The sequence below is a fragment of the Rattus norvegicus genome, chromosome 8, assembly GCF_021556685.1.
Source record: "Rattus norvegicus strain SHRSP/BbbUtx chromosome 8, alternate assembly SHRSP_T2T, whole genome shotgun sequence".
NCBI lineage: Eukaryota > Metazoa > Chordata > Mammalia > Rodentia > Muridae > Rattus > Rattus norvegicus.
This window is the reverse complement of record NC_141541.1, coordinates 88,373,262-88,397,379: the sequence shown is the minus strand read 5'-3', so window position 1 is coordinate 88,397,379 and position 24,118 is coordinate 88,373,262. Positions and strand designations below refer to the sequence as shown.

The window sequence follows — 24,118 nt, the reverse complement described above, 5'->3', positions numbered from 1 at the left end:
GACAAAAAAGTTCTACGGCGAATAAAACTTGTTCTTGAGTATTCGGTTGGGATGACCCTGGAGTTCCAATAGCTTCCCTTTTCCCTCCCTCCAGACTGAATCGAAGCCTCCCGGCTCTATCCTGAAAAACTAGGTTAGACAGACAGGCCTGGGAAAGCCATCCTCTCCCTGAGCCGGGAGCAGGCGGCTGTCGGAGTTTTCAAAGTCGCAGCTTGGAGACTGGGAAAGACAGAGGCCCGCCGCGTGCACAGACAGTTAGTTAATGGAAACCCTGTAAATCGGTTTTAAGTGCACCCAGGACAGGGGGAGGAAGGTGGAGGTGGGGACGGTGGTGGATGGAGATGGCACGGTGAGGGACAAGGGGATACCCATCCCGGCGTTCTGAAATCAAGATCCGTTTCCCTCTTGTCCATTGTTCTTAACTTAGAAAAATAAACGTATTAAAGAAACTGGTTGGGATAGGGAAACCCGAGCCCCCTAGCCCGCCCCAAGCGGAGGAGTCCGCGGCCTCCCTTGGCAGGGAACCCGGCTGCGGCTGTCCCCCTCTCTCCCTCCCTCCTCCCCGCCCCCGGAGGGGCATTGCTACTACGGCGATCGCCACCTCACGCCGAAGGAATGCTCGAAGTATGCACACGTTCCCAAAAGTAGACCTCCTTCACCGCCGAGGAGCATACATCACCCGTGGCAGCCTTCCACCTTCTCAGGCGTTTCGTAACCGAGTAAACTGAGAGCCGGGAACAGCCCTCTATTAAGTAGCCCGCGGCGCGGAGTCTCTTCCCAGTCAGCAAAGGCGGCGCTGCAGACGCGTCCGCGGGGCAGCTGCATTCAGTCCCCCTGCCTCCGCTCCGCGCCTTGGGCGCTGCTCCTGGGTGCTCCCGCCGCCTTTTCCACACCCGCGGCCGTCAGGTGCTCCTGGAGCGCAGCGCCCTCACAGGCCCGGGGGGTCCCACGCGGAGACTGCTGGACGCCCGCTCCCTCTGTCACCTCCGGCTCAGGTCAGTCTGGCTTCTGTTGCCCACCCCATCCCCCACCCCTCGCGGCCTTTCCCCAAAGATAACTGGGGAAAGTCGCTTCTTGCTTGCACCTTAACCCGGGGCTGGCAGACTGCCCAGCAGGGGCTGGTTGGCTTTGGAAGCGATTGATTAGTGTGCCCGAGATAGATCTGTGACACAGAAACTTTGCGGTTTCTTTGGAGTTTTGGAGGGAGAAGGAAAGGTGGCTTGCCGGCGTGCAAAGTAGGACTCAATGTGTCCATGTGCAGGGGAATGTCCTCTATAGTCAGCTGTCGCTTTCAGGGAAGTGCATGGGCTGCGTAGGTCGCTCTTTATAATCTGGTGGCTTTGCCAGGGATGCCGGGTTTGTAGCAGGGACACAAGGCATGGCAGGAAAACGAAGTGAAGTTCTGTACGCCCCGCGAAGAATTCCATGGAGGGAAAGCGCTCCAGCTTGGCGAGATTGGGCGCTAGTGGCATCTCCAGATGCTCGGGGGTGGGGTGGGGGGGGGGGAGCTGCCCCGGCTTCATCCTCCACTGCTTTCAAGGGGCTAGAGAGTTAGGCTGGCTTTCAGAGCTCCGAGGCTTCCTTTTTTGGTTCCTCCTGAATGCATTGGGATTAAGTTTTACCCAGGGTCAGTCAGTGGGACCTTTGAGGAGGTTTCTCCTCCAATCTTTGAGTGTAGCGATCAGAAGTGTGTGGAGTTAGCGCATTTAAGAGTAGAGACAAATGCGACCTGCAGCTGGCTTCCTCAGCCACCGTCCCCTGACCAATTCGGATCTTGGGCATATACCTCCTCTCACCTCCAAGGTTGGAGTCTTCTAAGGAATATTGGGGAAGGATGGGGGTTGGGGGAGAAAGAAACAAGAGTAAGCTCGTCCTTGGCTAGGTAGCCTTTATAGAAGACGTAGGTGACGCCTCGAATCTAGATGGGCTCATGAAACATGTTTGCCTGTGTGTGCGTCTGAAAAAAACTTGAGAGAGTTAAGGAGTTGACCTCTTCCAACAAGGGGTGGGGGAGGGGCCAGTTGTCCGAAAGGGACCAGTTCCCATAGTGCCCCCATTTCAGGCAGTTGATTCATTTTCATTCATGAGGGGGAAGTAAGGGAAATCCTACTGCCACGTAAGGGCTACCGCTTTCAGACATCTAGGTCTGAGAATGCTCAATGGAGCGTTGCTAAGCACTCCGATAAATGTTTTGGCTAAGCAGGGGAGAGAAACTTTTCTTTAAAACGTATACGGAATTCTTGGCTGGCTGAGAAGGCTGAGTTTTTCATCAGATACCCCAAAGAGAGGTGATTCATTCCTGATGCTTTGTCAGGAAGCCGATAGGTGGCGCACTAGACTAAGATAAACTCTTCCAAGACTCAAGTTTTTGTTCAACTTATTAACAAGCCCCCTTCTGCCCCCCTCGACTGCACACAGATTTTTGTGGGTAGGCTACCACCCTTTAACTTTTCATGACCACAGCTGCCAACTGCATTCTAAACCATTATATCAGCCTTATGGTCGGGTGACGACAACAATGGAGCAATAATACTTTTTTTTTTTTTAATCTTTAAAAATTTTGACTAACGTAGGAAAGGGTTTGGATGTTGTTAATTAGGAGGGAAAACATTACCCAAATCCCTTAGATCCCAGAGCTGCGCCAAAATTTTAATATTGGCTTCATAAAAAGGAGCTCTGGGCAATTTGGCTTGCCTGCTCCTCAGACATGTAAAATGCAATTTACACTCCGATGAGAGCTGCCCCAACCCTTGTGCCAGTGATTTGGAAAGGCATGGTTGGAGACTGTCAGTTTCTTTTTCTCTCAAGGAGAGCCCAACCTTTCGCTTATTTTTGAATTGCCAAACACCAGCACCCCTCCCCCTCTCATTTGTCAAGAGGGCTATGGGGTTGGCTTAAAGTAATGTGTGCACCTCTGAATCTCCTTATTCTGTTCCCGTGTTTGGCCAGCTAATTGCTGCTAACTTTTGTTTCTAGACCGGATCATAGACTATATGAGGACAGTCCATTCTGCTGCTGAGACAGCCACTGTGTGTTGGGAAACTACAAAAAGGCGGGTGGGACTCTTTGCCATTAAAGAATTAATCGAGTTGCAAAGTCAGGAAAAATTAAGAACCTTCTCACCTCTGGGGTTTGTACTAGTTGTATTCTTTTAGCATTAAGACACGGGCAATCATAAGGAAGAACTGTTGAGGTTTGTAAAATTTAAGAATGTTTGGAAAACAGACAAGGGTACTTTGCTTTTTCTACGGTTTCATCTTATTTATTTATTTATTTATTTATTTATTTATTTATTTATTTAGCATTTTAGAGGGAGTCCCCCGCCCTCGTCTTTGGTAAAGGGTTTATCAGATGTGACAATCACATGGTTGTCAGAAGAATTGGGGTTCATTTGGGCCTTCTGCATCCCTATGCAATCTATTTCAGATCTTAAGAACTTATTCGCACATTTTTAGTCAGGATAAACTGAAGAAAATAGAATAAAAGAGGTTTATTATTTCTTTTCTCAAATTACCTCAGGACCATTAAAGCACAGTTACCTAAAGAGTTTCAGCAGTTAGGGAAAAGCAGCCAAATGAAGTCCCCAGCTGGAAGAGACATTTGGTTGAGTCAGGGATAAAATGACCTCCAAATTATCCATCACCTTGGCAGTATGAAATCATGTGCGGTGTGGTCAGGCCTTTACAGGGCACCAGGCAGAACCAGTTCCCTGGGGGAAGAGTATCCTCTTTAAATTAGAATTTCCTACCAGTACCCTGATTAAACCTATTGGAAGAATTTGGCTTCCATGGTCCCACAATAGGTCCATTATGTGCTGGGCTGGGCCCTGTTGTTTTAAAGGCTGGGTTCGGGACTATGTTTAGGCTCCAGTCTAACCTCGTTCCTGGCCCGCTTAGGCTGGGTTTTGATGGATCACTGCTTCCTCCTTCAGATCCCTTCATGAGGCTGTGAGCTTTGAGGCACAAGCATGCAGACCGGGCTTCCCCGAGCGCTGGCCGCCCTGGGCGTGGCCCTACTCCTGTCTTCTATTGAGGCAGAAGGTAAAATGCTTTTACTTCTCCTATGGCAAATTGAAACTGCAGAATTCAAGAAAGGAAAAGACTCTCTTGCTTCTGTTGCTTGGTCTGTTTTCTCTGCACGTCCTCCGGTGCTTTCTCTTCTTCAGAGAAACGCCTGCCTTCTGAGGTGTGTCCGTTTCTGAACTTTCAGGTCCAGCTCTTGTATTCTGCTCCCCCTATTCTGTACAGTGCTGTGTGGTCTCCTTGCACTTGTCTTTGCAGTGTGCTGTCCACACTGCCACCAACACTGCTGCCTTCCTTGAGGATCAGTTCCCTGAATAGGGCAACAGCTCTGTCAAGAGGATCCCAGACGTCTGGCCACGAGGAACCTCAGAATATGGACATCCTTACAGGATCAGCAGCTGATCACCTGGGTCAGGACTGTGACCTTAGTGACAAGAAGAAATAAAAGACTCCAACACTGCCAGCCCCGCGCGTCTGGTTTTCCTTTCTTTTCTTTTTGAGCAGGTTAGGGGAGCTCAATTGGATAGGCAGATTTCAGGCAAAGGAGTCAACCTTCAAACTGCTTGGGGAGGTGGGTGGGTGGGGGATGAGTGACAAGCAGAAATTGACCCCTAGGGGGTGCTCACTGAATCTAGGGACTCTGCTGTATGCGTTTGGTTCAGAGGTTTCTAAAGCACGCGCGCGTCCCAGAACAACCCAGCTTGGAGGAGGGGCGGTTTGGCTCTGTGCCAGTGTTTCCAGCCTGGAGGCGGCTGGGATCCGGGCACCCCTTTGGCATGCCCTTGCCTTTGCCTGGCTGGGAAGACCTGGCCGCGTCTGACCTCAGCGTCTTGGCACTAGGTGCCCAGGGACACCACGATGTGGCTCCGAAACGGCTTCCTGTACCTTGCCGTCTAGAAAACTTTTGTTCGATTTTTAACCTAATTTCGTTTTGTTTGGTACACTTAGTGCTTTAATGTCTCAGTATTTATTGAGGAAGTCCCTTCCACGTGATAATCTTACCAGCTCTTTCAATTATCATTCGGGACTTTGCAAACTAATCGTGTTCCGCAAGATAAAAGGGTTAATCTTAAAAAGTCTTTTTACCCTCTTGAATGAAAGAAATGCCTTTAATGAAGTTAGGGAGGAGATGTCTGTAGGCTCTGGAAATTCCAGGGTGGACTGTGCTGCTCCTAGAAGGGGTGGGTATGTAGGGCTGTTTCTTGACAATCCTAATGTTTTTTTAAAAAAAGTTCTATTTCAACTACAGGTAGAGAGAATTAACGCTAGGGAACCGTAGTGGCCCTACATGTGTAGCGCATGTAAGATCTCCAGATGCTTGCTGGCCTGGCTTTCTTGATGAGGCTACTCTCTCGCCTCCTGAACGAGTATTCTGATGAGGTGGCCTTTCAGTAATCCTTGCTGTGATGTCAGTTAGGAAGGAATTTTATTTGAGAAACTTCTGGAAGCACTACTGAAGATATTTTTAGATAAGTCACTGAAGTGGGCTGTTTATTGCCCATTAAGAAAATAGTTCTTTGAAAATAAAAGTTTTGAGAATTCTTAAGTATAGGGTTAGGTTGGTGATTATGCTAAGTGGAAAACATCACTTAAGTGGTACTGGCCAGACAGCAAAATACAGTTACAAAGGACATATGATTGGCCTTTCTGATTAGCTCAGATTTTATCTTTTAATTTTATATTAGTTTCCATATAGTATAGTTGGTTTTTCTTCTTTCTTTCTTAAGCTCTTGTCACCTCCTCCTTCAGGCCAGTATATTTTAATAAAATTCATTTTTGGATTGTTTTCTAGTTTGGCAGCGTCAGCCAGAAAGATGAGTAAAAAAATGTAAGCCACACATATAACTCAAACATTTCTTATAGTCATATAGACAAAAGGGAACAGAAAAAGTTGATTTTAACATGAAAGGTTTTAACACAATATTTTTGTTTCAAATTGAAAGACAAAACATCAGTGACCCCCCCCCCCTGCATATTTGTGCTAAGTTTTGGAAGCTGGTCATGTACTTTTTACACTTGCAGCACATTTCAATATGCACTGGCCATGCTTCAAGCCCTTCAGCCACATGTGGCCATTTGCTCCTTGTTGGGCACCTAAGCCCTGGTGTTAACTGCTAACTAAATGGCCCCAGGAGCCTGTAGAGTGCTAACAAAATTTGTGGCCATAGTCTTTCTGGGGATGTTGGGATATGTAATCGATCCCCCTGCCCAAACCTTTCTGTGAGGGTATTTCAATATTTCCACTTGCCCTCTTGCTTACAGTCTTCTGCTAGGGTAGCCAAGGTTACTTAGTGTGTATGTGTGTGTGTGTGTGTGTGTGTGTGTGTGTGTGTGTCTCATATATGCTCTTGTAGTTCTGTGGTTCCTGGATAACTTTTATTTGCTTTCTTTTATATGTTGGAAGCACAGTTTTTCGTGTTAATCTAAATTATTTAAAAATTTACATTTTGCCTTTAAAAATCATAATAAAATTACCACTGTGTTTCCACTTGTATGATGAATTATATTACCATGCTAGATTACTGTGTCCTATAGATCTAAATGCAAAGGTGATTTTTTTCTTCCTTAAGTGGACATTAAATAAACCAGCAAAGTCAAACCTTTGCTAGTGCTCTGTGTGGGTCTAGATTGTGTGAGTCAGTCTGGGTTTGGGTATCATATATTAATAGGCTTTTTTAAAAAAACATTAGCTTTGCATTAAATAGTTAATGGTCATTGTTCCTTGAGAACTGGACACCTTTTCAATTAATCTAGAATTTAAGATGGACATGAAATTTGTGAAATTCATTTTTAATTTTGTTAGTATTATTTATAGTTTATAACATAATAAACAGTCATTATCAGTTCCTCAGTGATCTTAATCCATGCCTTTAATTGCCTTGTGTCTAGATTAAGGAATCCTCCCACAATCCTTTCCCCATTTCTCCTCTCCTTCTTATGAAAGGGGTTGTTTGACTGTGGGTGTCTGTATCTGAGTCGGCTGCTGGGTGGAGCCTCTCAGAGGACAGCCATGCTAGACTCCTGTCTGCAAGCATAACAGAGTATCATTAATAGCATCAGGGATTGGTGCTTGCCCATGGGATGGGTCTCAAGTTAACTGGTTATTGTTGGCCATTCCCTCAGTCTTTGTTCTACCCCTCAGAAAAATTTTGGGTTGAAAGTTTCATGGGTGGGTTGGTGTTCCTGTTCCTCGACAGGGGTTCCTGCCTGGCTACAGGAGGGGCCTGTATTTCCTTCAGGTTCTATATTTCCAGTTTTGTGAGTCACAGCTAAGATCACCCCCATTGATTCTTGGGTGCCTCCCTTATTCTATGTCTCTGTCTCATCCTGGAGATGCTTCCTACCTCCCTCTGCCCCACTGTCAGTTGCAGATTTCCATTCATTGTCATGGCCTTCTGACCATCTCTTCTTGTATTTTTATAATGCTGTTTCTAATATACAACAAAGTATTCAAACCAGAGAACTTAGATGTCATCTATTCTGATTGTTTTGTTTTCCAGATGAGGAAATGAGAGTTCCTCAAGATGATATTTTATTGTAGCTTTTAGATTTGCTTTGTTTGTAGCATATTATACACATTGATTGATCCGTCTGTCCACCCACTCACCCATTCATTTATTCATCCACCCATGCACTCATCATCCATTCATCCATCTACCCACCTACTCGTAAGTTTTTTAGTGTAGTTACTACATAGCACCCACAGGATCTGGGACCAGTGGGCTAGTGCTGATTTTCCTTTTCAGCAACTGTTCAGCTTGGTCAACTTAATGGAAAAACCATATCATAATGTGTACCAAGTATTAATTACTTGTCTGAAATGTTCATTTTCTGCTTCTATTTTTGGTATTTATAAATGCAAACAAAATGAATTTTGGTAGCATTAATAATTAAATTAATGCCTATGGAATATAACAAGCATCACACTTTACATATCCAAGGCTTCTATCATTGAGAGAATATCCTCTCCAGTGTTATTTCAAATATTAGAACAAAGGTCCTACTACTTTTTCAAGTTGATATTTAATGTATTTTTATTTGTTTTGTCTGTAACATTATATTATATCCATCCATCCATCCATCCATCCATCCATCCATCCATCCAATGATCCATCCATCCTATGATCCATCCATCCAATGATCCATCCATCCATCCATCCATCCATCCATCCATCCATCCATCCATCCAATGATCCATCCATCCAATGATCCATCAATTCATCCATCTATTTGCTTATTTCTGACGTTCATGGATATAGACTTTTGTTGGGCACTTTAATTGAAAAAAGGTTATTTTTCTTTAAACTAATACGGACACACCAATTTTAAAATTGTTTGAACAAGTGTGTGAAGTTAATATATCAAATTCTAACTAAATCTATATTAGTGATATAGTGGTGAGCATAGCTGCCTTCCAAAGTCTGTCTATATTTGAGTTGCAGATGTCAGCATGCTACATATATATTATTGGGCAGGTATAATTTCTTTTAATAGTGACTTTTCAGAGAGTAGAAAAAATGTATGTACATATTAACAGATAGTATAAATATCCTAAAGATTTGACTGAAATGTTTCTTCTCTTTACATTTAATCTAATGTGGCAGAAAGCTCTACAGACTGCAAGATAAAATTATTGATATCTATGAACTGTAATGATTTCATTTGAATTTCACTTATAACACAATGATTTCAAGGCATTGTAAAGACAAAGTCGATAACAAGTAAAATGTCTAAATGTCTGCACATTATACAAAAGACATTGAATACATTTTACATACTATGATCATTCCTACCATGTCCTAAATCCTATAGCTTGTGTAACAGAAATCTCATCAGAATCCCACTTTCTTTTCACAGTATTTTGATGCTAAAAACATTATGTCTAAGTATAAAATTAAATTACCAGTTATAAATACTCAAGGTTTCGTTTCTTCATAATAAAAACCCAGGTTTTATGAATCAGATTGTCATGTATAATTTTAGTTATGTTACCCTTGGCTTGGCTATGGTGGTTTGTGTTCACAAACTGTATGTAGCTAGTTAGTGCTTGTACTATGCCAACATCAGCGTTGTTTTAGGGAACACCTAGATTCTGTGACAATGTAATGGTGGTTGTGAATTATTTTAATGTAAAAAATGTCCCAAATCAACAAAAACATATATTTGCATTGATTTAGATAGATGGGGCCATGCCCTCATACCTACTTCATAATTCTTTTCATGAAAAATCACAAAATATGTAAATAAATGACAGTCTTGAAATGTTACATATTTGGTAAAATTAACCAGAGTGCAAACAATGGAGAGGGTTCTGCTTTTTGCACATTCTAGACCATTCTTCCTACTTTCCAATCCCATGCACCACATCCGAGTTTCTACGAGCACCTTACAATCCTCTAAAATGTTCAAGACTTTTCCCCCACAGTCATTTTCTCAGTCTATCTGGAATCCTGGTCACTTGGATATCAATCAACAAGGTGGGCCGCTGCTGACCTTCAGCAGTTTTAACCTAATGTCCGCTCCTTCAGGTCAATTTCCAAGGTTGGTGGTACTATTTTTCCATGTACTGATTTTTTTTAAAAGCTGCTCAGGCCGGTTGTGTCTGCCTTTGCATTAAATTTGTCCTGAGCCATTTCTATCAGAACAATATTTTATAATGATATTCTTAATACCCATTGTCCTATTAACATCTGTTGCATGCTTGTTACAGTATACTAGTGATGACTTCAGCTAAACATTGCAATCTGGTTCCCGACAGGAGAATGCTGAATGATTAAACTGTGCATGTAGATTAATAATAGTTCTAATCTCACTGCCTGTGTATGGATAGTAAGAAAGTAACATTCATTCTTCTAGTGTATCCAATAAAACCAAAGCCATCTTCCACAGCTGGAAGGGGCAATTTATTAAAGCAGATGTTTGCCTGATGAGTTTTGTTTTCTTTAAAAATGTGCTATGGATGTTAAAGATGGCTCTAATCCCCATTAAATTCCGACGTGTGTCTCAGAGCTATGACTACACGTCAATTGACTTTCAGAAAATTCTAAGAGGAGATGGTAACCTCTTAAAACAGAGGTAAACCGTCTCGCTCACAATGAGTGATATCTGTAGACTAAGGCTAAGACATTTAAAGAATCAAATGGCTGAAAATCATCTATTGTATTGAACTTGCTTCAAGTGTAATGATTTTCAAAGCATTGACCATGCACTGACAGTGAGTCAGTACAATACTGCATGAGGAGGCATGAAGATTGCGTAGAGAATATCATTATAAAATATTTCAGGAATGTCTTTGTGTAATGACTATTGTACATGGAGGCTTTTGTTCATTGTGGGAAACTAAAAACGAGTCAACATTTCATTGACACATTGCATGATGCTGTACAGTTCTGTATGTAAACTGTTCCTCTCTGTACCTTACAGTGATATCTGTCACTGAGTCCTCCAACATTTTATGCAAGTCATGTCTTCCATTGCTGACCCTTCTTCTCCATTTCTCTTCAAGTTCTGTAGATAATTGCCCATAACTACACATGGATGTTGTCTTTTCATAATTAACCATTGTTTTTTAAAGGGACACACTGGCATTTTAACTTAAAAATGCTACTTCTAGTATGGCCAGTGCCTACTATGAAGGCGATGACCATGTTGGTTTACACCTTGGGAACAGAGCAAATTGGTGTAAACAGGCAGAATATAAGTTTTATAAACATCTCCAGCATTGTTTATATACTCATAAATCATTCACATCTCATTTTAATACTTTTATTACTTTAATACGGATATACATTTAAATGAATGTTTCCTAGTGAGACATATTTACTTTTATAATTGATTTCTCTTTTCCATTCGAAGAGGTTTTGAAAGCTTCTGCCACAGGCTGAGATGTATCAAACAACAATAACAAAGCAGCAATGCAAAGATTGAACCTCAATCTCCAGCAATTTTCTTTCTACATTATAAAAGAGTGTGGTGTCACTGTTCTAAATTAACGTCTATGGTTGTAAGCAGGTCGTGATTTGGCATGCTTGTTCAAAGTGCACTCAGCATGCATTGAATTTCCTTAATTGTTATGTGAATTGTTTGCATATGTGGTTATTATATGTGATTTCATTGTTCTTGTATCCAAACATGTTTCTACTCTGCTTGATACTGCTGGCCATTCTTGGATGGCCTAGCAATTCAAGTATCAAGTGTTCCGTGCTGTCTTCTGTAATTTGTACACTTCCTGATGTTTTGTCATATCTCGTCAGCTTTTAATTTTTTTCCTGATCCAACAAGATATCTTTTATATTTGTTGGAAACAAATTTATGCAAAGACAACTTTAGTAAGCTTTGCTCGACACAATTCTTCATTAATCACATTAACCATTTTCTGACATTGGCAAACGTAACTGATCTCAGCTCTCTTTTCGCAGTTGACCCACCTTCCGACTTGAATTTTAAAATTATAGATGAAAATACTGTCCATATGTCATGGGAGAGACCAGCTGATCCAATTGTGGGTTACAGAATAACAGTGGACTCTACAACAGGTGAGTTTCAAGGTGCTGAGGTTTTTGGACAGAAACATCAAGATCATACAGTCTGCCAAGCCTCACACTTAACTGCAGGGAGGGCAAGAATGGGCAAGCTAGAAGGATTTGGTTGATGTTGCCAGGTATTTGGTGGACTCAGAGCTACAGATTATGATAGCGATATTTCTAGTAAACAAGGTGAAGCAAAGCAAAACCTGTTTTGGATGTTCTATTGTATTATTTACAGTGCTAATTAACCATGCTGCCCAAGTGTGGAGAACCAATGTCTAAAAACAGTTGGGAAAGTAATCGTTTGCATTGGCTAAATGATAAGAAGTCTTCACTGGCTGTCAGTGCACATGGATATTGCCAATAGTGCTAATCACTAGAGCTTACTTATCTCTTGGCTTTTTAGAATACCGGAAGTTTAAAATGCTTTCTCTCCAGGGAGATTAAAAAAAAAAAGACAGTATGGTCAAAGGACTGAAGAAAGAGTAAAAATGCCACCATTTCCTGTTTCTCTCTAAGTGCATCTGGTTAATGGCTTCATTTCTTCTAAAGAATATTCTAAAACAACCCAAAGAGGGTCCTTCTGGGAACATTGACTTTCAATGTTCAAAATGAACACCACAAGGACTCAATATCCTCATGTCCCACAGTGCTCCGGTTATTGTATGTGGCCCACACAGAAACCAGGAGCATTTCTCAGCGTTTTGCTATTTATGCTACCTTTCTTAATTATGCCTTGTGAAATATTTAATATAATTGATATATATCATATATTACATATAGCTCTCTATATAATATAATGAATATAATATAAACAGTAATACAGTCTTTAGGAGCTATCGTGCTTTCTAATTGAATTGAGAGTTAAAAGAATCTAGAAAGTATGCTGTTATTATGTAAGTAAACACTTAGTATATGATATCTTGAAACATATGATACCCAATTTAGTCAATTCAGAGGACTATTGGTATTAATTAGCATATGGGCCACATTTGAATGTGGTTTCTTCTATCTTTCTGTTCTCTTCTAATTTATAATTTAAAATTAAATTGCTTTCTAATGCATATCTTATTTATAAAATTTTTATTATTTCCTGATGTCATAAAAATGATGATATGTTTTTGGTTTGATATTCTGACGTATCTTTAATTTAGAAGAATTCCAAGTCTTTTAAGTGTTGAGTATGATTGTCAGATAAAGGCAACACCATTGCAAATTTAGTTTTCTAAAAATGCAAGGCCTTATTTTTGGAAGACTGTTAAAAACAACTCTTGGAGGTCTGGAAAATGCATATGGCAAGAGTTTCAGTTCTGGAGTACATTTAGGCTTCTTTGTAATATCTTATTTTCAGGGAAGTTTATGTTGTATTCACATTTTTCTTTTTTGTGTTTTCAGATGGGCCTACTAAAGAATTTACCCTTGCAGCTAGTACCACTGAAACCCTATTATCAAACCTTATTCCTGAAACACAGTACGTGGTCACCATCACTTCCTACGATGAAGTAGAAGAAAGTGTGCCGGTTATAGGCCAACTAACAAGTAAGAACTCATACAGTTTTAAGTACTTTAATTATTTTTCAGTTATTCTTTTTTAAGTTTGAAATATTTTTTGTATATTTTAAATTAAAATATAATTATACCACTTCCTTCCCTTTATCTCTCCAGAACCCTTCCCCACCCCCCAGAAATTCCCTCCCTCTATGTCCTTCCATGTCCTCCTCACTTTCAAGTTGACAGCCTGTTTTTCTTTGATTATTACTGTTACATAGATACATGTATTTTGCAGACATTTTTTCAGTTTCAGGTTTAATCTCCTATTATATAGGTAACATATAAGCACCACTTTCTATGATTCTAGTTATTAGCGGCTATGGACAATTCATTTGTGCCTTTAACCTTGGTCTCAAGCAGTAACACAATAATGTAAAAATCCTTTTGAAGTATCTTTAACATTTCATTAAAATAACTTGTTTGAAAAGAAATCATTGTTTGACACTTTGATCAGCTGGTCAAGACCAAGCATTTGAAACATAATATGAAAAAACAATGTATGTGTTATGTTTTTTATATATATATATCTTTTTCCCATAATTCCTTTTGTTAATCATGGTCTTTTGACTCAGTTGAAACAGGTGATCCAGCAAAACCAGGGGAGAAGAAACCTGGAAAAACAGAGATACAAAGTGAGTTTGTAGAAGTTACTCGTGCACTGTAGTAGGTGTTCTAATTATAGACAAAGCTTGCTCGTCTTCCCTCTATTAACGGCTATAGGCTTTCTCTGGAAGGAGTAAAAATGACAGAGAGAAATGTATAACTAAATACTTATAAGCCTTAAGTTATAACCTTCAGCCAATATTTCCCCCTACTACACATTGATAGCAATAGATGGTACTTACAGATATATGGGAAAAGACTGAGGGGGTCTTAGTGCGTGAAGCAACCCAAGTGCTATGGAATACACTTTGTCTACTTGCATACTGAGCTCATCTCTGCGACATTTCCATTACCTTGGCTGATGACGCCAGCTCTCCCGATCTTCCCAGAGTTTGCTGCAGCCCATCTCTAAGGACTTGGTGAACACATAACCAGATGAAAAGCACTTTTATTTAGTTTCAGCTGTGAGGCTCTTCGCCTCCTTTGTCTGATACTGCTTTGTGTGGCTTGCTAGAGTGAACTCCCAAGGAGTTTCTTGGACTTCTGATTTTGCCACTTTGTAAGTTGGATTTATGACCCAGACTGGCCATAAAAACATTGTAAGTACAAAGGCTTCTTTCTCTGGAGAATTTCCCTCTAGACCACTGTTTGTCATTCCCTCAGATGTCCAATAATCTAAAACGAAGTTTCTCTTATGCAGTTACATTAATATTTTCTCCAAACTATCAATATTTATTCTAAGTCGAAATATTCCACCAGATATGGGTTTTTAATAGACTAAAATTGCCCTATTAAACAGCATATAATTGTCTTGCACAATTTTCCAGGACCTTTTTCTGCTCCTCTTTGCCAAATACTTTTTTATTATCTACCAACCAACTTCAAGGACAAAAACATCTTCAGAAGTCCACTAAATGTTGCCTTGCAAATTCAGATTTTTCATGAACACCAACTTGCCTGCTTGACCACGGAAGAAAGAGAGATAATGTGTGGCCATAAAAGTCCATGGCATTTTAATCCCTTAAGGATGCCATATGGACATTTGGGCTTTTGACTTAGCCGTATTTCCTCTTTTCGTTTAGTAATGGAGATTTCAGTTGTCAAATTTGAGTACATAGATAACAGAGACATAGATATTTTGGCTAGTTTGCATGACTGCGTGCATAGACTACCCCGACTATAAACTTAGACGTTTATATTGGAAGATATGGCAGACTATTAAAACATTTGCTCTTTTCAACTCAGACACATCTGCTTGAGGAGCACAGATTGTATTTATCTGTTGATAAACAAGGAGGCGGGGGGGGGGAGACTCTGTGGACATTTCTTTTGTGTGTCTCCTGGATGCTTTATGTAATCTTCATACAAAAGATATGGTTTAGGAAAGCAGGCTGCCACTGCATGTGCTCTGACTGAGGTATCCTGGGCAGCGTTTCACATGTCTAGTCATTTCTTTGCACAGAATACTGTACAGTACAATGTAAAGGCATCTAAATCCCATACGTGGGGCTTGACAAGTGCACTAAAATTACTTCAGTGTGCTTTTGAGACTGTATATTCTTTTAAGTGCGTAGACAGAAAATAGTGGGTCAAATATATTCTAATGAAGATAGAATTCATTTGCAATGCTAGGCTGTGTTTTTTTAAAAGGTGGACTGATTTAATCACTTGAAAATATGTCCAATATATTTCAGAGTGCTCTGTCAGCGCCTGGACCGACTTAGTGTTTCTTGTGGATGGCTCCTGGAGTGTGGGAAGAAATAATTTCAAGTACATTTTAGACTTCATTGTTGCTCTTGTGTCTGCCTTTGACATTGGGGAGGAGAAGACAAGGGTGGGAGTTGTTCAGTACAGCTCAGACACCAGGACTGAATTTAACTTAAATCAGTATTACCGAAGAGAAGACCTGCTTGCTGCAATTAAAAAAATACCATACAAAGGTGGCAACACAATGACAGGTACGTTTTAGAGATTATATTATTGTATAAAATAAACAAAGTGTCTATTTTGAAGAGAAATTTAAGAAATTGGTTATATAGTAAGCACCCTTGGGATTAATCTCTTAGTCTCTAACTTTGGCAAAATGAGTGCCTAGAGTAAATGGAAATATTTCTTTTTTCCTTCAGGGGATGCCATTGACTACTTAGTCAAAAACACTTTCACTGAGTCTGCTGGCTCAAGAGCTGGCTTTCCTAAAGTGGCGATCATTATCACGGATGGCAAGTCTCAGGATGAAGTAGAAATTCCAGCACGGGAACTTCGGAATATTGGAGTTGAGGTTTTCTCTCTGGGTAGGTGAAGTCTGACTGGCCTCCTTTCTAGATCTCCTTCAATAAACTTGATGCTTAAGAAGATAAAAAGGTTGATTCCTCAGGGAAGGATGCTGTCAAAAGTGATTAGTGCCTTTTCTAGGAAAGCATTATGCCAAGTTGTCTTTGAGTAAAAATTCTGCTTATCTCTTTCCTCATAAAACTCTCTGAGCATATGGATTAAGTGAGCTGATGTTCACAAGCCTTGCCAGGTCTCTACTTTTCAAAGAACACTCTGCCAGTGAGTCTAGTAAAGATCCTCCTTGTGTTATCATTAAGTGGATTTTATGCATTTTCTGCATTACACAATACTTGAAATATTCATAGGTCTCCAGCTCATTCTACACTTTGTAATAAAAAATATTATTTTTACAGATGGCAGAGACAAGTGATGGCATAGTTAGATTGGGGGCCTCACTCCATTAACCATTTGTTTTTCTCTTTGGCTGGTCACTTTTTGTGAAATTATAAAATCCTTTGTCATTGAACATTTGCTTTTCATCTATTATCATATCCATCTATCTATCCATCCATCCATCCATCCATCCATCCATCCATCCATCCATCCATCTATCTATCTATCTATCTATCTATCTATCTATCTATCTATCTATCTATCTATCTACCTACCTATTTATTTTCTGTCTCTATCCATCCATCAACCATCATCTCTCTTTCTCTCTACCTATCTATTTTCTCTATCTATCTATCTATCTATCTATCTGTCATCTATTTGAGACAGTGTCTCAATATGTAGGTCTGTCTGGCCTTAAACTCACATAAATCTTCCAGCCTCAGAGTCCCAAGTGCTAGGATTAAAGGCCTATGCCAAAGCAACTCTAGATTTTGAATTAAAAAGGGTTAGAATATGTTCAGTTTTACAAGACTAAGAAATATTGCAAAATGATTCTTGCAGTTGGCACGTCTCGCATTTTATCATATCCCCACCCTTTTGTTTTTAAGGCATTAAAGCTGCAGATGCAAAAGAACTCAAACAAATTGCATCCACACCTTCCCTGAACCACGTGTTCAATGTGGCCAATTTTGATGCAATCGTGGACATTCAGAATGAGATAATCTCCCAGGTGTGTTCAGGAGTTGATGAGCAACTTGGTGAGCTGGTCAGTGGAGAAGAAGGTGAGTGCTTGGTTGGGGATTTAGCTCAGTGGTAGAGCACTAGCCTAGCAAGCCCAAGGCCATGGGGCGGGGAGAAATGAGTAGAAGGTGAGTGCTTGTTTCTTGAGGGGGAGGGGTATATGTGCTAGCCCTTTCTGACAGTGACTCCTGCTTTGCAGGTGTTCTAGAACAGACATACCTTAACCACTTCTTCGAGTGACTGGCCAGTAACTCTACTTGTTAATACCTTGGTATTATTTTCTCCCTCCATTGGAAGATTTGACAAAATACTTATTTTTCCGTGAAGGTCTTGAACATTTTTGGGTTGGGAGGGGAAAGTTTGATTAGATATAGTTTATTTAATATTTTAACTTTAATTAAAAAACTAAAATATGACATAGTTGTCTCCCCCTTTTCTTCACTCCAAACCACTCCATGTGCCTCTTTGCTTCCATTTAAGTTAATGGATTATTTTTGTTTGTTATTGTTACATATATATTTGTGTGCCTGTGTGTAAATGCATAAATATATAAATACAGCCTGCTGAGTCTGCTTATTGTTACTTTTATGTATATGATTTCAAGGATCCACTTGGTATTGGTTAAACTCTGGAAAAATCCATTTCTCCCATTCTCAGCATTCTTTAGTTGCCTATAGTTCTTTGTCTAGGGGCCTCATAAGAGTCCCCTCCTCCATTGATTAGACTTTTATAAAAAAATCTTTTGGTATATACTGTCTATGCATAATCAGGCTTTTCTGGTAGTTGATTTAATTATTTTATACTCGGACTTAAACACTGGCAGGTTGTAGACAATTATTTTTAGGATTCTAGAACATGAATGAATGACAACATTGCTTCTCTCCACCACCAAAGGACAAGGAACACTCATGTGTTCACATCTTTCCACAATCCGTCAGGATGATACCCCCATCTGAAAAGCTTTCCCACGTCTACCAGTTATTGTTTCTAAGTACATGGAGAAGAGATATTTCCAAAAGATATTTTACAAGTATCCATTTGAACCCCGAGAGCCCTGATTTCCCCATGGTTATCTTTACCCCTCTTTGGGAATTGACAAATGGTTGAGCACAGCTTGCACATGACTCCATTTTCAATCATATTTTCATAAATTCCTTGACTTTACTTCTCCCAGGACTTCACAATGCTTCATAGGCTCTGAATCCTTTCTGTTTCTCTACTGTCTAATGGCTAACTTTGGCTCGCCATAAGTCTACATTATCATAAAATCTATATGCCCACTTTCACTTTTCTTGGATTATCTCTCTTTACTTTAAACAGGTTAGAAGTGAAATGCAATCGTGTGAGTGCCAAGTTTTGTTGTGCCCCTATTTGAACTTTCCCGTATGGGTAGCGAGGACCACATCACAGCTGTGACCATCTTCCTTCAGTGCCTGTATTGAGTAAATTGTCAGTGTCTTGAATAGTTAGCAAACATCTATACTGGGACCTGAAAAGAAAGACAAGGAGTAAAATGCCAAATTCAAAATGAAAGGTTTGGATTCAGAGAAGGATTAAACATTAAACATAATTTCATCCATTTATTCACAAAAATGTCTCCTCCTCATCAAACTTTTGAGCATACTAACTAAAATCCTGGCAGTAAGTACTTCCAACAGATGGAAATAGGGAGAAAGGGTAGCAGCTGACACTTTTTGATACAGACATCATCAATGTGAACAAGAAGAATTGAAGGTCCAAATGTAAAACCTAATAGAGTTATACCCTTTTATTAATCACCACGTGCTTCTTTTTCTTCTTTTCCTTTTAGTCATCGAGCCTCCTTCAAATCTGGTAGTCACAGATCTCTCATCAAAATTCATTAGGCTGAGATGGGATCCGTCTCCCAGCGCTGTGACTGGCTATAAGATCCTCCTCACACCAATGGCTGCCGGGAGCCGCCATCACGCTTTGAGTGTGGGGCCCCAGACGACCACGCTCAATGTTCGTGACCTTTCAGCTGACACAGAATACCAGATCAGCGTTTTTGCCATGAAGGGGCTAACATCCAGTGAGCCTGTTTCAGTCATGGAGAAGACACAGCCAATGAAAGTTCAAGTAGGTAAGGTAGCCATTTTGTTGCTATGGCTGGAGTACCACATCAGGGTCTACTAGTTCAGACTTTGTTTTAAACATAGAATTTGCAGTAGTTTTTTTTCTCCATTTCTCCCTCCACCCCCCACAATGGCGTTTTACTGGAACTGGCCTAGACTGGCTGGCTAGCAAGCCCCAGGATCTGCCTGTCTCCATGCCCTCAGCACAGTGTAACAGATGCCCTTGGCTCTCAAGTGGGTGCTGACTATCCAAACCGAGGTCTCCATGCTTGCTCAGGAAGCACTTTACCCACTGAGCTGCCTCTCCAGCCTTGTAGCAGCTTTTGAAAGGAAGTAGACTTATAGGGAAAGCAAGATATCTATATCGTAATTTTATTATATCTTTAATTTTATTTCTTTATGTTTAATGGATTTTCTTTCTCTTCACAGAATGTTCACGTGGTGTGGATATAAAAGCCGACATCGTGTTTTTGGTTGATGGTTCCTACAGCATCGGCATTGCAAACTTTGTTAAAGTTAGAGCCTTTTTGGAAGTTCTTGCAAAAAGTTTTGAGATTTCTCCAAACAGGGTGCAGATAAGCCTTGTCCAGTACAGCAGAGACCCTCACACTGAATTTACATTGAAGGAGTTTAACAGAGTTGAAGACATAATCAAAGCAATAAATAACTTCCCGTACAGGGGAGGATCCACAAACACAGGCAAAGCAATGACTTACGTCAGAGAGAAAATATTTGTGCCTAACAAAGGCTCCAGAAGCAACGTACCAAAGGTGATGATTCTCATCACAGATGGGAAGTCGTCAGATGCTTTCAGGGACCCTGCTATAAAACTCAGGAACTCGGACGTGGAGATCTTCGCAGTTGGTGTAAAGGATGCTGTGCGCTCAGAACTGGAAGCCATTGCCTCTCCTCCCGCTGAGACACATGTGTTCACAGTGGAGGACTTCGATGCCTTTCAGAGGATATCGTTTGAACTCACACAGTCTATCTGTCTTAGAATTGAGCAAGAGTTGGCAGCTATAAAGAAGAAAGGTTGGTAGAGCCTCCGAGTTCTAAAGCCATGGGTAGGGTTCTTTGATTCACTGGCTACAAGGAAACTTCCAACTGCTGTGGGAAACCATGGGATTTAGTGTAGTCTGACACACAACTTTCCCCTGGGTACACATACCATTCCATTATTGGTGAAAAAAAATTGCTTGCCCCAAATTAGATTTCCTCCCTTAGGTCCTCAAGCAAGTCTAGGACCCAGCTTCATCATACCTATTTGCCATAGCCAATTAAACAGGCACTTACCAAGTTTCTACTGTGTAAATACAGATCTGGGTCCTTTGAACCCAAAGCAACTAAAACAGGCTTGGAACTTTGAATTCTTTTGTGTGTTCTTTTTCTTGGTTATTTTTGGGCATGATACCTTACATCCAGAATACTCTATCTTCTTGATTGGTCTAAATTGTTCTTTCCAATGCTTACTTAAAAATATCACCCGTTTTATAATCCCTCCTTAAGTTTTCTGGTATATTTGCTCTTATTTATTTATTTATTCGATATTTTATATATTCATTTTTCAAACGGTATCCCCTTTCCTGGTTCCCCCTCGCCCATCGCCCCTATCCCCCACTTCTATGAGGATGTTCCCCTCCCAACCATCCACTCCCACCTCAATACCCTGGCATTCCCCTACACCGAGGAAACGAGTCTTCACAGGACCAAGGGCTTCTCCTCCTATTGATGCCAGACAATGCCATCCTCTGCTACTTATGTGGCTATAGCCATGGGTCCCTCTTTGGTTGGTAGTTTAGTCTCCGGGAGCTCTGGGGTGTGTGGCTGGTTGATATTGTTGTTCTTCCTATGGGGCTGCAAACCCCTTCTTCAGCTCCTTCAGTCCTTTCTCTAACTCCTCCATTGCGGTCCCTGTGCTCAGTCTGATGGTTGGCTTCAAGCATCCTCATCTGTATCCGCAAGGCTCTGGCAGAGCCTTTTGGGAGACATCCATATCAGGCTCCTGTCAGCATGCACTTCTTGTCATCAACAATAGTGACTGGGTTTGGTGGCTGCACATGGGATGCTTCTGCTACACATTTAGCTCTTTTTGTTAATAATTTATACTTTTGTATATGTGTGTGTCATGATGGGCACACACATGCGGTGGGGTGTGTGTGTGTGTGTATGTGTATGTATGTGTGTGTGTGTGTGAGAGAGAGAGAGAGAGAGAGAGGGAGAGAGAGAGAGAGAGAGAGAGAGAGAGAGAGCGCTCTGGTGTCTTTGACGTCTACCTTGTTTGAGGCAGTCTTTTGTTGCTTTCTCCTGTGAGCTCAGGCTAAGCTCTTGCCTCTCAGCCCCTCTTTCTTGCTGAAGAAGCACTGGGATTACAGGAGAACTCCACTCTCCACTGCATGCAGCTTTTTATGAATTCAGGGAGGTCAAGTCAGTTCCTCATACTTGCATGACAAATGCTTTCCCAGCAGAGGTCCCTTACCAGTTACTATAATTATTCATCCGCCAGAAAATTCCTTAGTTTTACCCTGAAATATTTGTCTACCTGTCACTAAGGGGTAATATTCAAGTACTAGGATGGATGGGAAAATTGTTATGGTTCATTTAAAATCTACTACTATCTAAATATACACTTGTGGGGAAATGCTTATTTTATTAATGCTTCGTCTTGAGAAGCTCAGCGTTCAATAAGTTCATTTTAATTTATTACATTCTTTATACAATTTAATCACTGTTATGAATAGTCAAGGAAAATGATCAGGACTTCATTTTAAGAGTGAGGCCTTCTCTCAGTGGTCGTGTGCATGGGTCTCAATGACTTTGCTCCTGAATGAATAGCAACCATTTCAGAAGCACAAAATCGAGAGGTCTATTTTTATAGGTCCTTCATAGATTTAAAAATTTTAAATTCTTTCTTTTTTCCTTTTAAACAGCTTATGTGCCGCCAAAGGATCTGAGATTTACTCAGGTAACTGCTAATAGTTTCAAAGCTGAATGGTCTCCTGCTGGAGACAACGTCTTCTCGTATCACATCACGTACAAGGACACTACTGGTGACGATGAGGTCACAGTGGTGGAGCCAGCCTCCAGCACCAGTGTTGTTCTCAGCAACCTGAAACCAGAGACCCTGTACTTGGTGAATGTGACGGCAGAGTATGAGGATGGCTTCAGCGTCCCTGTAGTTGGGGAGGAGACCACGGCTGAAGGTACGGGAGGGGCTCTCCCATGTTGTTTCAAAACTTTGCAGTTAATTAGAGAGCAATGTTAGAACGTGAATAAACCACCTGCTTTTAGAGCATGAAAATGAAAAACAAAAACCTTTTCAGCTATTTCAGCCATCCTTAGGTGCACAGTTAATTGCATGGAGTTTATTGATCTCATACATGTGCCATCACCATCATCCATGTGTAGAATGTGCGTAGCCAGAACCCTGTAGCCAGAGCGGTTCACCACTTCCCAGGTGCCCTGCTCCTGGACTGTCTGTCATCCTACCTCCTGTCTCTTCGAATTCAATTATTTTTAAGCCTGCACACAATGGAATCATGAGATGGCTTTCCTCTGTGTGACTTCTTTCACTTTGTCTAATTTCTCATCCATGTTACATGTTTGTTTGTTTATTTATTTATCAACTCAGAATCTCACTATGTAGGTCTGTCTGACCTTAATTTGCTATGTAAACTAGGCTAGTTTTGAACATACAGAGATCTGTCTGCCTTTGACCCCTGAGTGTGGCTGGGCAGAATTTCGTTTTTCAAAGGATGGCTAGGATCTCATTGTATGGACACATCATGCTCTGTTTACTCATCTGTTCTGGTTGTTGCCGCTTTTAGCTGTTGTGAACAACACTGCTGGGACATTAGTGAAATAATCCTACTAGTGTTTGAGATGCGTCCTCTTTACTGAGTAGAGCTGAATACCTTTTGGCATAATTAATTTCGTTTGGCATTTAATATGGCTAAGAAAAAAAAGTCAGGAACTCTTAATATGGAAACGGTGATAAATTACAAGAGATGTAAATTCTCTTCCTTATTTTGCTTGGGTGCAGGGGAAAAAAACCCAAAGGGGCATCATGAGAATTTAAGATGCATAAAGAAGCAGTTAAAGATAGAGTCAGCACACATTGCATACCTTATTAATAAAATTAGGGAATCTTCATCTCTAAAACATTTTTCAAAGAAGATTGGTATTTTCTTTTTGTACATGACATAGGTATAGTTCTGGCTACAGGCCAACTAAAGTGCCTAATTCATTTATTCTTATGGTTCTATAACTTAGATCTTCATATTTAAGATATTTCTGCCTTTTTGTTGACTGCAGCACAAGAAGAAACACAAGTCTGTCACTCCCCCATTCACTTCCAATATCCTTTTGTACAAATAGATACAATGTTTGTTTTGTCTGCTTCATTTTCCCAGAACACTAAAGTTTGAAGGGCTGGGTGCTGGACAGCTCTATTTCAGAGCTCTCTTGAAACAGAAGAGAGAAAGTTTTCTGTAGCAAGAAGTAAAAGGCATAGGAGACAATGATACTCTTAGTCACGTTAGGGCACTAACCTTGAGACTGAACATTTTCCAATCCAAACTCTTATAGTTGTATTTTCTGTACTTAGTTTTATTTTCATTCTTTTAATTGGCTGAAAAACTACTTTGCTTACAAATATATTGACATTGTTTGTGTCTGGCTATGGGGAACTGGTTTTCCCTTTAATATTACTTAGAGAGTTCTTTTTATTACAGTTTTTTTCATAAAAATAAACTGTAGAAATAAACACTACATTCTCATCACCCCATCACCAACTACCACCACCACAACAACAGTGGAGGAGGAGGAGGAGGAGGAAGAGAAGGAGGAAGAGGAGGAGGAGAGAAAGGGGGAAAAGGAAGGAGGGAGTTTTGAGTTGAGGCCAGTGTGTTCACAAATACTC

General features: G+C 40.7%; 1 protein-coding gene across 4 annotated transcripts in view; it reads left to right on the top strand.

Annotated features, from left to right (window-relative positions):
• The first annotated feature begins 776 nt into the window (after window positions 1–776).
• The window catches only part of Col12a1 (collagen type XII alpha 1 chain), a 117,783-nt gene continuing 94,441 nt past the window's right edge, over window positions 777–24,118 (top strand). For 2 of the 4 annotated variants that reach the window (XM_087560602.1, XM_087560604.1), the window contains exons 1-2: window positions 780–995; window positions 3,932–4,040. In XM_087560602.1, coding sequence (XP_087416728.1) covers window positions 3,968–4,040 — 73 coding nt within the window. In that variant the 5' untranslated portion in view covers window positions 780–995; window positions 3,932–3,967. 4 annotated transcript variants of the gene reach the window in all.